The 15,441-nt window shown below is 43.2% G+C and overlaps 1 protein-coding gene across 1 annotated transcript in view; it reads left to right on the top strand.

Annotated features, from left to right (window-relative positions):
- The window catches only part of Cspp1 (centrosome and spindle pole associated protein 1), a 67,291-nt gene that overhangs the window by 43,368 nt on the left and 8,482 nt on the right, over positions 1-15,441 (top strand). The window contains exons 18-25 of the mRNA XM_051197266.1: positions 3,399-3,511; positions 7,078-7,227; positions 7,903-8,049; positions 8,620-8,724; positions 10,485-10,551; positions 11,066-11,183; positions 13,649-13,788; positions 14,803-14,943. Of these exons, the coding sequence (XP_051053223.1) occupies positions 3,399-3,511; positions 7,078-7,227; positions 7,903-8,049; positions 8,620-8,724; positions 10,485-10,551; positions 11,066-11,183; positions 13,649-13,788; positions 14,803-14,943 (981 nt within the window). The remainder of the gene's footprint in view (positions 1-3,398; positions 3,512-7,077; positions 7,228-7,902; positions 8,050-8,619; positions 8,725-10,484; positions 10,552-11,065; positions 11,184-13,648; positions 13,789-14,802; positions 14,944-15,441) is intronic.

Genomic DNA, 15,441 nt, shown 5'->3' with positions numbered 1-15,441 from the left:
TGTAACTTGCTGTGTGTATGTAGCTGTTGCTAACATTTTTCTTTCTTCACCTAAGGGTCTTTCTGTGCACATATATGCAGTTTGCTTCTCCTCCCATGTCTGCACCAGTGAGAAAGTATTTGATGTGTTATGATAAATTATGCAAGAAATCAGTGTTTTAAGTGATCACTTACCTTCCACATTGTACAGAAAATGAAGTGACTGGAAGTTTATTGTCAGATCCCATCTCTGTTGATGGGCAAAGCTGATGAACCATTAAGCATCATCCTTACCCAAGTCTCTGTAAGCTGAAACTAATCAGTGTCTTTTTTAATGGCTTGCTGGGAAAAGTTGGCACCATCCTTCTTTACCATATATGTATGTGCCATAATTTAACAATCAAAGTATGTAAAAAGTATGCATCTCACGCTGGGTATCGATGCTGATAAAATGCTGCTTTTGCACTTTAATAGTTTTTTATTGGGGTTTTGATTTTGCTTATAACCTTTCGTAGAAGTTTTCATTATAGGAAAAAATGTTACAATAAGAAGTTCTTCTGAAATATTCCTAACTAATCATGCACTCATAAGACTTACTGGTGATCCATGCAGGGCCATGGGGAGCTGCGATGGTGATCACATTACTGGGTCTGGGTGCGGCCATCAATTTGAAGAGGGTTGTTTGCAGTTTTTGTAGACAACTGCATTCATTGTTTGCACTGCTGTTATGTGGAAGAGCATTTTTTGTTTGTTTGTTTCTTTTCTTCTTCTTTTTATTATTATTATTATTATATTTGGGGGGTGTGGTTTTTCCAGATGGGGTTTCTCTGTGTAGCCCTGACCGTCCTAGAACCCCATCTGGCCTCTAACTCACAGAGATCCTCCTGCCTCTGCTTCCCAAGTGCTGGGATTAAAGGCGTGCACCACCACCGCCTGGCTCACAGTAGATTTTTACTGTTTCCACCTAGTTTCAACTTTTAGAACTCAAGAATTGGAACCTTTTATTTTGATAAAAGTATTTTTTCTTAATCTGCAATAGTTCAGTGTGGAGAAGGAGCAGCAAATACTTTTTCATCTTACGGTTGCTAGGAGAGAATTGTAGCTCCTGTGTGCATTGCTGCTCTTCATGGCTGGCTGCTTCTGGGAATCTTTTTCTCCGGGTCTCTCCATCTCTTCATGTAGGATAGTGCTTGTAGCTCTACAGAAACTCAGTAGTCACACCTTCTTGGGCATGAGCTTTCTAGGACAGACACTGGGAAATAAACAATTTCTGTGACCCCCTTCCCAAGAGAATAAGCCTGATGGAACAGGCCCAGCAAATTCTGACCTGTGTACTTTTTCTGTAGTATGCCAGGTTTTCCTCTCGGGGGTGCTAGTGATACTTTATCTTCAAGACTTTAAAACTATCATAAGATGTTTAGTTTCCTCATTTTATTTGACTTGAAATTTCCCAGACTTTCTTTCCCTAAGACCTAACCTGAGCTAAACTTTGTAAATGTAAGAAAGTATGTCATGTGCGCTATGTCATATATATGAACACGTGTGCTTATGTGTATGTATGCATGTGTGTGTACACACAGGCACATAGCTTACATATATATGTGCTGCTTGATATTTTTAAAAGGCTTTGGGGAACTTGGTTATATCTGAAAATTTTCCTAATTTACGCTTTTAAGCTTCATTGTCCTCTGATGTTTTGTCCCAATTGGGCTTCTCTGGGTTGCTCTTTTGCTATTTTTAGGCAGGGTCTCAATATGTAGTCCTGCTTGGCCTGGAACTCACTGTGTCACCAGGCTGGACTTACACTCAGGGATCTGCCAGCCTCTGCCTCTCTAGTGCTGGGATCACAGGTGTGTGCCACTGCTCCTAGCCTCGTGAGGCCTGGTTGCCAGTCCTTCATGATGGTCTTTTTTTGGCACAAGTTGAGATGGATCTCACTGTGAGGCCAGAGCCTCTCCCATGCTGGGATTATAGGTGGGTACCACCCTGCCTGCATCACGCTGTTAATATTCTTCCACTTTATCTTTCTTCAGTGAATGGCTGGGAACGCCAGTACTGATGCAGCTACAGTTGGTTTTTTGTTTTTTTTGTGGTTACCATGGTAGCCAGTTACACATCTGTTTTCTAATAATACTTGCTCTCTATACTTTGAAGGAAATTTTTTGCAACAGATTACATCTAATATTTCTTTTTTTTAATTGTCACAAAAATTTAAGTTTTGAAGGAAATTAAGGTAGAGGGTAGCACTCATATTTATTTTACTATCAGCTTTCTATGGTGCCCAAGATTTAAAAGAACCTTCGTAGTCTCAGTTTGCTTTCAGTAGAAGTTTTTTTTTTTTTTTTGGGGGGGGGCGGGGAGTTCTCATGATGTTCAGGGCTTGATTTGACTTTCTGTTAATCCACTCAACTAAATGTTGGTGAATTTAAACACAAAGGCAAACTAGTTTCCATAAAGTAACACCAATAAGGGAGGCAAATAAACGGAATCGATAGTCATAAAAATGAATTAATAAGCATGATGGCATATGCTTGGAATCTCCATCTTAGGAGGCAGAGGCAGGAGGATTGGTGCAGGTTTGAGGCCGGCCTGGTCTACACAGTGAGTTTCGGATCAGTCACAGATACATAGTAAGTCCCAATCAAGCAAAAAGAATAAATCAGCAATTTAACAATAGTATATAAAAAATGTGAGACTTCAATTAAATGCCATATTTTTTATTTTTGTATTCAAAGAGATTCCTAGGGAATGATTGTTTTTCAAATAGCTTTCCTGAAATAAGTTCCCTTCGAGAATATATAATGCTATTTATAAGGAATATATACGACAATACACTATTGTTACATTTATATCCCTTTGAAAAACGTTGTTTGTACTACAGATAACAAGGCCTGTGCATGTCAGGAAAGCCTTGAACTCAGTAGCTGTAGAAGTAAAACCTATAGCTGACGGTATAGCCTGTATTTAAGAATTCTGGATATGAAGAATTCTGGATTTCTGGAAATTTTTGATATGCATATAGAGTACTATCTATTCCCCCATCCTTTCTTCCCTCCCAAGCCCTGGGGATTGAACCCAGAGCCTTACACATGCTAAGCAGATGCCTTGCCCTGAGCTATTTCTCCAGCCCTAAGAACTGTTAAGTGGCTGGCTACTCATGTACGTTTTCCATCATGAGCTTCACCTGTGCTCCATGTTATTCTGTTATCTTGCACATGCCCTGGGTGTCTTGCCGCTGCTGCACACGGAGTTTGACTGCTCACTTTGATTTTGTGTTTGCTTTCTCTTGCTGCCCTCCATTCTTCTCCGCCTCTGACCTTAACCCCGGGACTTCTGTGTGTTGTCCTGTTTTCATAGCATGGGTTTATTGGCACATTGTTCCTTTCCTAACAGTATGTCTTTTCGAACCCTCTTTTGAAGGTCCTGTTCAAACACAGAACTCTCCTTTTGCCCGAGGAAACACATTCGGTGAGCCACTCACTGAGCTTCAGATTAAACAGCAAGAATTATACAAGAATTTCCTTCGTTTTCAGGTGAAAGGTTTGTTTAACTTACAGCTCCAACTCAGTAATAAATATGACAATGAACTAAATTTGCAGGTGTTTTATCCACTGTGCTCTACATTCTAAAATGCCCTGCAGTTATCCTAAATGTCTAGTTTGTATCAGGTACAGCTATTGCTAACATCACATTGTTCCACTCACGTTCAGTCTTTCTAAACCTCATTAGAGGATCAGTAGTTTTCCAGTCAGTAATGTGAGATTTGTAAAATTCACTTACCGATATAGAGTGAATCTTTTTATATGCTCATTAGAGTAGGAAATGAGGCTCAGTCTGGCTTGTAAGTAACCAGAAGTTGTATTTCAGCTGAGTGTGTGGGGTCTGCATTGATTTTAGCACCAAGACTAATAAGCAGGAGTACTGAGAAGCCAGTCAGGGTTATATGAAAAAGACTGTCTCAGGAAACAAAACAAAACAGATTTCCACGTAATATAATGGCATTTTGCAATTATATGCCTCCTTTTGAATGCAGGCAGGGAGCATTTAAAGTAGTGAAATGTTCAGACTATTCCCAAAGAAGGTTCCGAAGCATCTAGTGTTTACTGACCAGTGAGCCTGGGGAATCCACAGTATTGGTTTAGTGCTGAGTATTACAACCTCAGTGACTGAGGTGTCTGCTCATAAGGGACTCACTCAGGGTTTCTTTCTCTCCCTCCCTTCCCTCCATACCTACACAGTTAAATCTCAGAGTGCCTGATAAAATTTCCTTTGGTATACTTTTTTTTTTTTTTTAACATGATGTTACATTTTACTCTTTGCTTACAGAAAATGTGTAGACCCCTTAGCTTGACATTTAAGGCTTCTGATCTGATCCCAGTCTGCCAGTCACGTCCTAATAGGGTCCCACTTGAACAGTTCTGCTCTGAGGTGCTGTGGACTCTCCATGGAACAGTGTCATAATGAAGCTACGTAGACTTAAGAAGGATGTGTCAGTTGAGGATGGGTAGACCAGAAGACTTAAGAAGGACCTGTCAGTTGAGGATGGGTAGACCAGAAGACTGGCTGTTTTCCTAGCACAGTGATAGTGATGTGTGGAAGTGATTTGCAGAGATTATGACAGGTATCAGCAGCCTCACAGATACCAGACCCTCCCTCAGGGTTAGGGTTGAGGGTGGTGCCATATCAGCTGCTGAACTTGAAAGAGCTTGTGGTTCCATTACCGTGACAACAGCAAGTCAAAATGTAAGTTTATTTCATTTAGTACATTTTACAACAGAGTAAGTATCAAATGTTACAGATGTTTAAATACTTTTACATGGTAGTATCTTATTAGACTTTAGACTTTCTAGAGAAAGTCTCTATTTTAGGAGTGAACACAGCTAACCCCCCCCCCCCCCCCCCCGTAAGTCCTCAGTTCATTTATGAATAGATTACTCTTGAATGGTGATTTTTCAGTTGTTTTTCTTAGTGGTCACAAAATCTATCTTGTCTTCAGTCAAGATTAACACAGAATTGTAAGAAAATGCAAAATAGCTAAATGGTGTTTCTTTTTACTATCAACAATATCTTACAAGACAAAAAAATGTAAAACTTAAGAATTGAAGTGTGTGTTTTAGAGTGTGCAAATTTGTTCATGGCCGTGAGAAAATAAGGTTTAGCCAAGGATTTGCACAAACAAGTAATAGTTAATGCATTAGAAGCCTTGATGCTGTTCAGACCGCATAAATAACATTTGTGGGTGGTTTTCAAGAATAACTTTAAAAAAATTAGTTTAACATTTTTTAATAATTCAATCAAAAATTAATACAAAATTGGCACATTTTATTAAAGTGCTTTTGTGTTACAGACTTTGAAAACTGACCTAGAAGATACTTTTCTCTTTTTCAACAATTCTTAGCCTGCCTATTGGCATAGATGTATGGTCTGTAAGTGCCTTACATGGTGGCAGCTTTTGATTTTGATGTATCAGTTATCCTCTAATTTTTTTTCTTGGAAGAGGAAGAAGAAAGAAGGAGAAGTAAGGTTGTCCTTGTGAGGTTTGCATAGTGCTTGGTACTGAGTGTTAGGTCACACATTTCCATGTGTCACAGTAAGTGACAGGAAAGGCCGTAGTTGGTCACTCATAGTTCATACTCTCATTATGTAAAATGCTGACAATGAGCAGTCTTAACGCCACAGGAAATTCAGATTGCATAAAAATACTTTGTGCTTAAAAATGTACACTCCAGAGTGACACCTTTAGGAGACACAGTCCCACAGTAAACTTAGTGTTCCTCTTGGTCTTACAATCTTTCTGAGATTACCCTGAGTCAGTACGGCTGCCTGAGCATGAGCTGCTACCACAGAAGGGCAGGGTCTCAAGGGTCCTCAGCCCTGGACAGAGAACTAGGGCAATCTGAGTGTTGAGAGCAGAAACAGTCTTCTCAGGGAAGACCTGCCAGTTGCTTATCCAATGCTGGGAGGCCAGCCCTGAAATCCTACACATAAGACATCATATGATGTATGTGTGTGTGCGTGCACATATATATTATATCTATCTATAATAATATAGTTTATTATGTGTTACGATTTGAAAGAGAGCAAGGGGGGATGGAGGGAGGAAAAGGAAGGTGTTATAATTGTATTTTAATTTCAAAAAATTAAAAAGTAATTATCAAAGATCGATAAACAATGTTAAGAATCATAATCTGAAAGATTATAAACTTGTTGATAGCCTTAGGGTAATCGTAAGTATCCAGCACCAGCTGGGCTGTAATCCTTGCTCTTGAAGGGCTAAGGCAGGAGGTTCACCCTAAGTTTGAGGCCATCTTGGGCTTACTTAGGGACCTCAAGGCCAACCTCGGAGTGAGACCTTTTCTTTCAACACCACCAGAAAATTTAGGGTTTTTTTTTTTTTTTTTTTTAAACTTGTTGTGCCATCCTTCCTGCCTCATGCATAGAAGATACAGACTGTTTCCCAGGGCTTCCTTCCATTCAGGTCTGCTGTAGCCCTATTTACTCCCTGTGTTCTCAGAGGAGTGTCCAAGGTAAATGTCACGCTGGCTCCTGTACCTGTCCACACCCTCTGCATACTCCTGGGACAGAGCCAGGACCTGTGTGTGCTGGGCACAGGCTCTTCTCCTGAGTTGTTCCCAACACTGAGCTTTCAGTTCTTAAGCTGACAGGAGGGTGCAGAGCATTGTGAGGGAATGTTCTTTCATAAAAAGGCTAAGACACTCAGCTCTTGTGTGGGAACTCTCTCCAAGTCCAAGTACATTGAGATACAATGGTGATCGTAGAATAACACAGCCACAGACGTTTACTCAGCGCCTTTTATACGGGAAGAACCAGTCTGCTAGCTCTTCACATTGTTAGAGGTGAACTTTAAAACTGGATGGGAAAGTCGAGGACAGGTCCTTTCCTGAGGTCACACAGTCCGTATTAAGCGGACACGCCAATTGACTAGCAGCTTTGAGCAGTGTCGTGTAAAACACAGGGCACCCACAAGTGGAGGAACCTGCACACAGATGTGTACTTTTGAGTCTGTACGAATCCAGGAAAAAGTGATCTCTAACTTGTCCGTAGTTTGTCAGAGTTGTAACTAATCCTCATTCTTCAGATTGAGGAGAAGAAACAAAGAGAAGAGGCAGAGCGTGAGAGACTGAGGATTGCAGAAGAGAAGGAAGAAAAACGGCTGGCGGAGCAGAGGGCAAGGATTCAGCAAGAGTACGAGGAGGAGCAGGAGAGGAGGAGGGAGAAGGAGGAGGAGGTGCGCCCAAGGGGGAGGAGGAGGAGGTGCGCCCAAGGGGGAGGAGGAGGAGCAGGAGAGGAGGAGGGAGAAGGAGGAGGAGCAGGAGAGGAGGAGGGAGAAGGAGGAGGAGGTGCGCCCAAGGGGGAGGAGGAGGAGCAGGAGAGGAGGAGGGAGAAGGAGGAGCAGGAGAGGAGGAGGGAGAAGGAGGAGGAGGTGCGCCCAAGGGGAAGGAGGAGGAGGTGCGCCCAAGGGGGAGGAGGAGGAGCAGGAGAGGAGGAGGGAGAAGGAGGAGGAGGTGCGCCCAAGGGGGAGGAGGAGGAGCAGGAGAGGAGGAGGGAGAAGGAGGAGGAGGTGCGCCCAAGGGGGAGGAGGAGGAGGTGCGCCCAAGGGGGAGGGCTCCCTTATGCTGACCTGAGAAGCTTTCGCTATTGCATGGGAGGGCTGCTACCCTGACAGCCATCTTCAAAGCACATTATTTTATTGGGATTGGTTACTAATTTAAGCAAGAGACAAATTGTTTAACTTTAGACTGGTAAAAGATGTCTACTACTTTATTAAGTAGAGAGTATCATCATTTTGTAGAACATCGTATCTTTTATATATTCCGTTTTTTTACTTTTGGCTAAATAAAGTAACACATTTTAAAATGTACTGGAAAGGTATGCAAAAAGTGTGTCTTTTTAAATTTTAAAGCAAAGGCTAAAAAACGAAGAACTCATTCGGTTAGCCGAAGAGAGACGAAAAGAAGCGGAAAGAAAGAAGAAAGAAGAGGAAGAAAAACATAACTTGCAACTTCAGCACTACTATGAGAGAGAAAATATGATTGGAGATGAAACAAAGGTATGTTTCAGACACTGTCAGGCCCTTCCTGCTGGTAAGGGGAACGAGGAGGCTGCCGTCTTCCCTGGCCTTGCAACCCAGGGCCGACCTGACCTTCATGTGTGAGCTGCGGTCACAGTTGGGATCCTGGGCCTAAGATTGGCTGTTCTCAGTCTTGTTATTGTGGCCCTGTGATCACTGTGCTGCCTAACATGACCAGAACAACATGGGCCGTGGGCTCTGGGTACACAGATCCTCATCAGATAAATACACTAACAAAAACATCGGGCTTGGATTTCCTTTATCTAGTGATTCATTAAATAAACTGTAATTCACCAGAGACTGCTTTTACATCCCTATTTCTGATGCACAGGGCCAATGTTAAGAGTTGGAAGATGCATCACAATTATTGAATAGGACTCTCTTCTCCAGACACCTAATTGGATAACTTGAGTGTTTTCTAAAAAATGTTTTATTAAAAGCAGTAATATTCTGAACTTAAGTGGTCTCGACTATTGAATATGTAGTTTGTGTGTGTATATATGAGTGCAAAAACTTTTTTTTTTTTTTTTTTTTTTTTTTTTTTTGCAGCATTTAAGACAGCCTTCTCCTGTAGTCCCTGCTCTTCAGAACAAAATTGCAAGCAAACTCCAAAGACCTCCTTCAGTCGACACCATCATAAGCTCCTTCATTCATGTATATACTTTATGAGATTTCTTACTGTTTGCTTTAGTTTGCCTATTGCTAGAGTTGTAACTGTTAGCGCTTAGTGTTCTGGAGCTTTATTCTTATAGTCAGAATCAAGCCATAGTTAATAAGCCATAGTCTGTTAAAGCAAATGACATTTATTTGTCTCAGCTCCTTAAGAAAGTCCTTTTGGTTCTTTTGTTGTTGGTTTCATTTGTTTGTTTTGACACAGGGTTGTATTCTGTAGCCTGGCTGTTCTGGAATTTGCTATATAGACTAAGCTGGCCTGTAACCCACAGAGATGTGCTTGCTTCTGCCTCCTGAGGGCTGGGATAAAGTTGTTTGCCACCACACCCGCCTGGCTAAGAAAGTCTTGGAAAAAATATGTTCTAACCAGCTGTGGTTACACTTGTGGATTCTCTAACTAGCTGTGGTTACACCTGTGGATTCTCTAACTAGCTGTGGTTACACTTGTGGATTCTCTAACTAGCTGTGGTTACACCTTTGGGTTCTCTAACTAGCTGTGGTTACACTTGTGGATTCTCTAACTAGCTGTGGTTGTATTTGTGGAGTCCCTTATGTTTTAGACTGATCTACAGTCAAAAGGAGGCCAGGAAAGTTGGCCTTTAAGTTGATGCTTGAGCAACCAGCGGGAATTTGCTGTAAAAGAGTGTCTGCAAGCTATGCAGGGTAGGGCAAGCCATGTGGAGAATGTTGTGTGGTTTGGCTTGGCCTGTTTTCCTTGTGGAAAGGCAGCGGGGTGGAGGCTCTGTGCAGGGTGTTGGGGGCGGGTGAAGGCGTTACAGACTTTGACTTACTCCGTGGGCTGTGGATTGCAGCCATGTGAGCTGCCAGAAAAAGCATAGATGTGCATCTTCTCGGATTCTGCTTCTGAGGCTGATTCATACGCTGTGGTGGGAATTGCTTCGGGACCCTTGTAACGTTTAAGGAGAATGGCGGTCTCTTTCCCTTGTGTACGGTTCTCATGGGCAGTGAAGGCAGACGGGATGCTGTTGTGGAAGTCCTGATGTGATGCAGGCACTGAGAAGGAAATATTTCGGTACTTGGGTGTCTGGTGTGGGAAGGTCAAGGGTAATTTTCAGGTTTCTGGTGATGATTGTACAGATGGGTGATTGAAAGTTGAGTTGAGGCCGAGGAAAAGATCTTAGACTGGATTTGTAGTTTGGGAAGCAATTAACATATTGGTGCTTACTAAATTAATGTGATTGTGCAGAGTAAGTATGTGGGGTGTAGTCAAAGGGTTGAGGACAGAAATTTGAGGAAATTCAGGGAGCAGCAGGGGAGAGTTACACGCAGAGTGTCAGGGATATTAGTCACCCGCCAAGGATGGTCAGGATGAAACGGAGTGTGTGATGGCATCACTCTGTCTGGGAAAGGCAGTCCTACTGAAGTGATGGCTATGGAAACAGACTCTAGCTCAGTATCAGGGAGCGAATGGGATGGGTAAGACATGCTTGCTCTTAACTGCTAAGCCAGCCTAGTTGTGAAGGAGGGCACCAGTGAACAGTAACAGTGGATGGTGAGTGAAGGAGGAGGATGCGTGTACATAGGCTGGGAGGAAGGTGCTTACTTGGAAGAGGTTGGAAAAAATGACCAAGCACAGCATCCAGATACAGGACCTATATCGTTGGGCAGAGGCAAGGAGCCTTCCTCTGTACGAAGGAGGAGGGTTAGCTGTAGATGCGGACAAGTTTTACAGAGAGGAGTAGGGAAGGGACACTGACCGTGTCTGTCATTGTTGTTCGCAGGAAAGCTCCTTGTCCAGGGCACAATCTCCCCCAGTACCTGCAAGGAAGAACCAACTCCGTGCGGAAGGTAGCTAGTGCTCCCACGGTGCAGAGGCCGTGCTCCTTTTCAGTCGTCTGAGTAACTGCAGAGCTGTAGAGAATTGCAAACGTGGTGGGGAGACGTGCTGTTACCACGCCCTCCCCATCACATCCTGCAGATTGCAGTGCTACACTCTACACACAGGGCTGTCAGTAGATTTTCACCAATTTTGGTTTTTGTGTTTGTGGCTTTACTTGTTTTTATCATGTGTAATTTGTACAGCCACCCCAACAGTCAGCCCTCAGAGTGCAAACTTGTCATGCTCTTTGAATACTTCCTTGTTGTTGTACACGTAAGAATATCTCCCTGTTTTTATCAAAACTCTGATGGTGGGTCTCAATGATGTCCATTATGATGTGTATCTGTCTACAAATTAAAACACACATACATATCTTTCATAAAATTTCTGTGAGCATTTTACCTTTATGCTAAGCCAAATTGCGTTTCGGTCATTAATCTTTTGCTCTTTAATTTCTTTTGACTTCTCAATGGGAATTTGCAGAGGAGAAAAAAAATGTAATTATGGAGTTATCCGAAATGAGGAAGCAGCTGCGCAGTGAAGAGAGGCGTTTGCAGGGGCAGCTGCTGCACCTGGACAGTGATGACGAGACCCCGCTCAGGTGCTACTACCAAGTCTCCCTGGGATGCCACGGGTTAATCTTAGCCCCACCCCGCCCCGCCCCCTTCTGAAAGCTAGAAGACCTACTTTCTTGAGGGAAATAATGGCATGGGAATGGAAAATTCTAAGGTCAGGATGATTACACATGATAGCAGTTTATGGTTATTTTTATATTTCCCTTCAGCTTTTCTTTTTTTGTTGGACGCTTATTTCCTAGCAAAAGGAAAATAGTCTGAGTTCCCTATGACTAGATCGGGTGAAGAATATTTGTGAGAGCTGGGTGGGGTACTATTCTCCCAGGACATACCATCAAGAGTGTACAAAGCACCTGGCATTGTTCTTGATGCTAACCTTCACCAAATGGTTCCAGCATCGCCAGGTAGCTCCACCAGAAAGCGGCTGTGGTTTACTTGTAAGTCACTAAATCTCGTACACTCCCTTGCAACAATAAAGACAGGCAGATATGGGTTATGTCTTTGTGAACTTGAATTCTAACTCAGGAGTTGGAATTATGAGAAGTTCAATAAGAATCTGTTAAACATTACTGATGGAATTTTTAATGTGTATCATAGAGATATGTAATGTTTGGTTCTTTGTTCTAATTTTATAGAAGTTTCATGAAAATAATTTCTTATTTACTGCATCATCGAGCTCCCCTGTGTCAGGCATGGAACAGATGTGATGCAGATCACATGCAAATGAGATCTAATAAGTGTAAATGAATCAATCATCTTCTTTACTTATCAGTGTCATAGAAACTGATAGGGACCCAATGGAAAAGCCTCTTAGCAGTTTCTTTTGATTGTTTTAATGAGTCTTTGTGGTTTTGCCATCGCCCAAGCAAAACCCCAGCTCTGATTTTTTTTTTTTTTTTTTTTTTTTTTTTTTGGTGGTTTTTCGAGACAGGGTTTCTCTGTGGCTTTGGAGCCTGACCTGGAACTCACTCTGTAGACCAGGCTGGCCTGGAACTCACAGAGATCTGCCTGCCTCTGCCTCCCGAGTGTTGGGATTAAAGGCATGCCCCCCCCCCCAAGCTCTTGTTTATTCTGGAGCCCTGATAGGTGACCATGACCGGGGTTTAGTTACCCCATACTCCCTGTTCCCATGCGGAAGCAGCTTCATGAAGTTTTCATAGTTTTATAGAAGAAAGAGTAATGATCAGAGTAGATTCACAGTGCACTCGGGTACATCAGGGATGTGGGCACAGCAGGATGGGGAGCTTTTTTACAGACCTGAGAGCTATCTGATGTGATTCTTAGGTTCTTGGACTGACAGAAGCTAGTGTTCTGTTAAGTTAATAGATTACAAAAGTTTTTTTTTTTTTTTTTTTATCTATCATTAAAAGATGTTCCACCACAGAGGGAGGCAAGCAATGGCTGTTCCAGAGGGCCAGAACTTAGTCCAAGATAAAGTGGTTAGCCTCTGGACCTGGAACATTCCAAGCCTTCTTGCATAGCCTTGAAATGCCAGTCAGAGGTCAGTCTCTGCAGACAGGGTTCCTTTGTCCTGGTTATGTGGTGGAGATCTGAGCCAGCTTTGACAGAGCCTTGCTGTGGCCCTTCTTAAAAGTTCCCTGAGAGGAAAGGAAACCCATGAGACTCAAGTTTCCTGTCTAATTGCTTATGGCTGCAGCTTAGATTCTGTTTTTTATAAAGAGGGTGGATGCTGGCTTTGGTGACACACACCTTTAATCCCAGTGCTGGGAGGGAGAGGCACGCAGGTCTTTTATGAATGGTTCTAGGCCAGCCAGGGACACAAGAGAGGGGCCCTCTGTCACAAAGGTGGAGGAGAGGCAGGAGAGAGGAGAGAGGGAGAGGAGGGAGTGGGTATACAGTGCTGAAGGAAGCTCAAATTGTTATTTGGTTTTATTTTCAGAACTACAGTTTCCAGTCTCTATCCGTTTTCTTTGGGTGAATGACAACAGCCAAGCTTTAGCTGAACTGCTGAACTACTGTAGCTATCAGGGTGTTGAGGGTTCTGTAGAGTCCGGGTACAGGTCCCTAGGGATGGAGCGGGGCCTTAGCAGTGCTCTGTGTGCAGCTGCTACCGTAGACTGAGGGAGGTAGGCACTGACACCCAGTTCACGTCACAGCTGCCACGCCTGGCACTTCACATTTCATTTCTCTTCCTCACAGCCTGCCTAAAATGGACAGATTCTTACAGATAAAACATTAAAATCAAATTGCTAAAAGGTACATGCCTGATCTTTTGGAGACAGGGTCCCATGTAGCTCAAGGTGACATTAAGTTGTGAGACTGGCCTTGAACTCCAGAACGCTAGGATTGCAGGCAGGTGACACCATGTCCTTTCCAAGTCTTCGGGTTTTAGAATAGGTGATCAACAGAGCAGGCTGTTACAACTTAAGCACTAACTGAGGTAAAAGAGGCCGAGTTGCTTTTACAGTGAATTGAGTGTGTGCTCGTTTCCTACCCATAAGGCTTATCGATCACAATTTGTCATGTATAGGAAGAGAGAAAGGAATCCCATGGACATATTTGACATGGCTAGACATCGGGTACAAGCTCCTGTCAGAAGACCGTCACCGAAGGGAGTGGATGCTACTACTTTTCAGAATATTCATGACTTCAATGAGCTCAAAGAGAGAGGTGAGTGAGCATAAGCTGCCATATTTGCTAGACCCTAGGTGACATCTTGGGGTAGGGCAGGTAGAATCCCATCACACAAGCTTGTTCTTCTGGAACCCCTTTGTAATACTGCCAGATTTATGTAAAATTTTCCATTAAGAAACACTTTTGTGTTCTTTCTTTTTATGTCTGTTGTAATGTTACTAATTGTTTTTTAATGCCGGGACTATAATGTGCTGTGCCAGTGAGCTTTACCCCAGCAAGGTCCAGAGTGTCCATATGCTCCTGCCTCTGCCCATGCATAGCCTTCTCCATTGTGGACACCTGCACCAGAGATGCACCCTGAATGGACATACCACTGTCTCTCATAACCCAGAGGCGCAGCCTGAATGGACATACCATTGTCTCTCATAACCCAGAGGCGCAGCCTGAATGGACATACCATTGTCTCTCATAACCCAGAGGCGCAGCCTGAATGGACATACCATTGTCTCTCATAACCCAGAGGCGTAGCCTGAATGGACATACCATTGTCTCTCATGGTTTGCATTAGGCTTAGTTTTGATGTGCATGTCCTCAGCTAGCATAGCTGTATGATTACATAGACTCACCATTGCAGGGTCATACAGAAGACTTTCACAGCCCTAAAAGTCCTGTAAGTTTCCACAGCTTACTTCATGCAGTGCCACAGTCGATACAGTTGGATTCAGCCTTCTCAGATTGGTGCCTGTCACTCAGAAACACACTCAGTTCTCCCCAGTACCTTTTCATTTTTACCTCCCCCCCCCCTTTTTTTTTTTTCTGAGACAGAATCATATGCTGTAGTCTATGCTGGCCTAGAACTCGCTGTGTAGCCCGAGGGACCCTGAACTGGTAGCAATCTTCCTGTTAGGACTACAGGCAGAAGTTTGATTTAAAACCACAGTCAATCTGTTCATTTTCTTAAGAACATCTTTCGAATTTGTGTACAGATTTTTGTGTCTCAATCACAGTTGAAAGCACAAGGTTTAACTTAGTTGTGTAATTTTGCACCAGATTCAGAAACACGAGTGGATCTGAAGGTAATGTATCCAGACCCTCCACGAGATCATCACACCTTAGAGATCCAGCAGCAGGCCCTGCTACGAGAGCAGCAGAAGAGACTGAACAGAATAAAAATGCAGGAAAGTGTGGGAGGTACGGTGCAGACCCTGCCGCTTCCCACGGTGACAAGGGCGCCTTCTTTCTTTAGCGTGGAAGGGGTTGGCTTTGTATGTTTGTTTAAGAAAGGTTTATGCTTAATTTACGCTCACATGCACGCACACACGTGTATAAATAATTTGGGGGGCCATGCACACAGGTGAAGGAACCCTCAGAGCACAAGGGAGTGGGCTCCCTGAAACTGAAGTTACAGGTAGTTGGGAGCCTCTAGGTAGGTGCTAGGAACCAACTCTTGTCCTGTAATATCAGTGAGTCTTCCTGTCTGCCTTTTTTTTGAAGATAGTCTTCTTTCTCTATTCTTGACTGGCCTAGAATTCACTGCATAGACCAGATGAACTTGGAGCAGTCATCCTGCCTCTGCTTCCTGAGTACAAGTGGTATGGGCCTGTGCTACTTTGTCCAGTCTTTTCAGCTTTTTAGCATCTCTTGAATTTATTTTAATTGCAGGCAGACCATTGCACTGGTAGCTCCATG

This window comes from Phodopus roborovskii, unplaced genomic scaffold (genome assembly GCF_943737965.1).
Source record: "Phodopus roborovskii unplaced genomic scaffold, PHOROB, whole genome shotgun sequence".
Lineage (NCBI taxonomy): Eukaryota > Metazoa > Chordata > Mammalia > Rodentia > Cricetidae > Phodopus > Phodopus roborovskii.
Note: the sequence above shows the minus strand (reverse complement) of the source record. Positions and strands in the feature narration are given on the sequence as shown.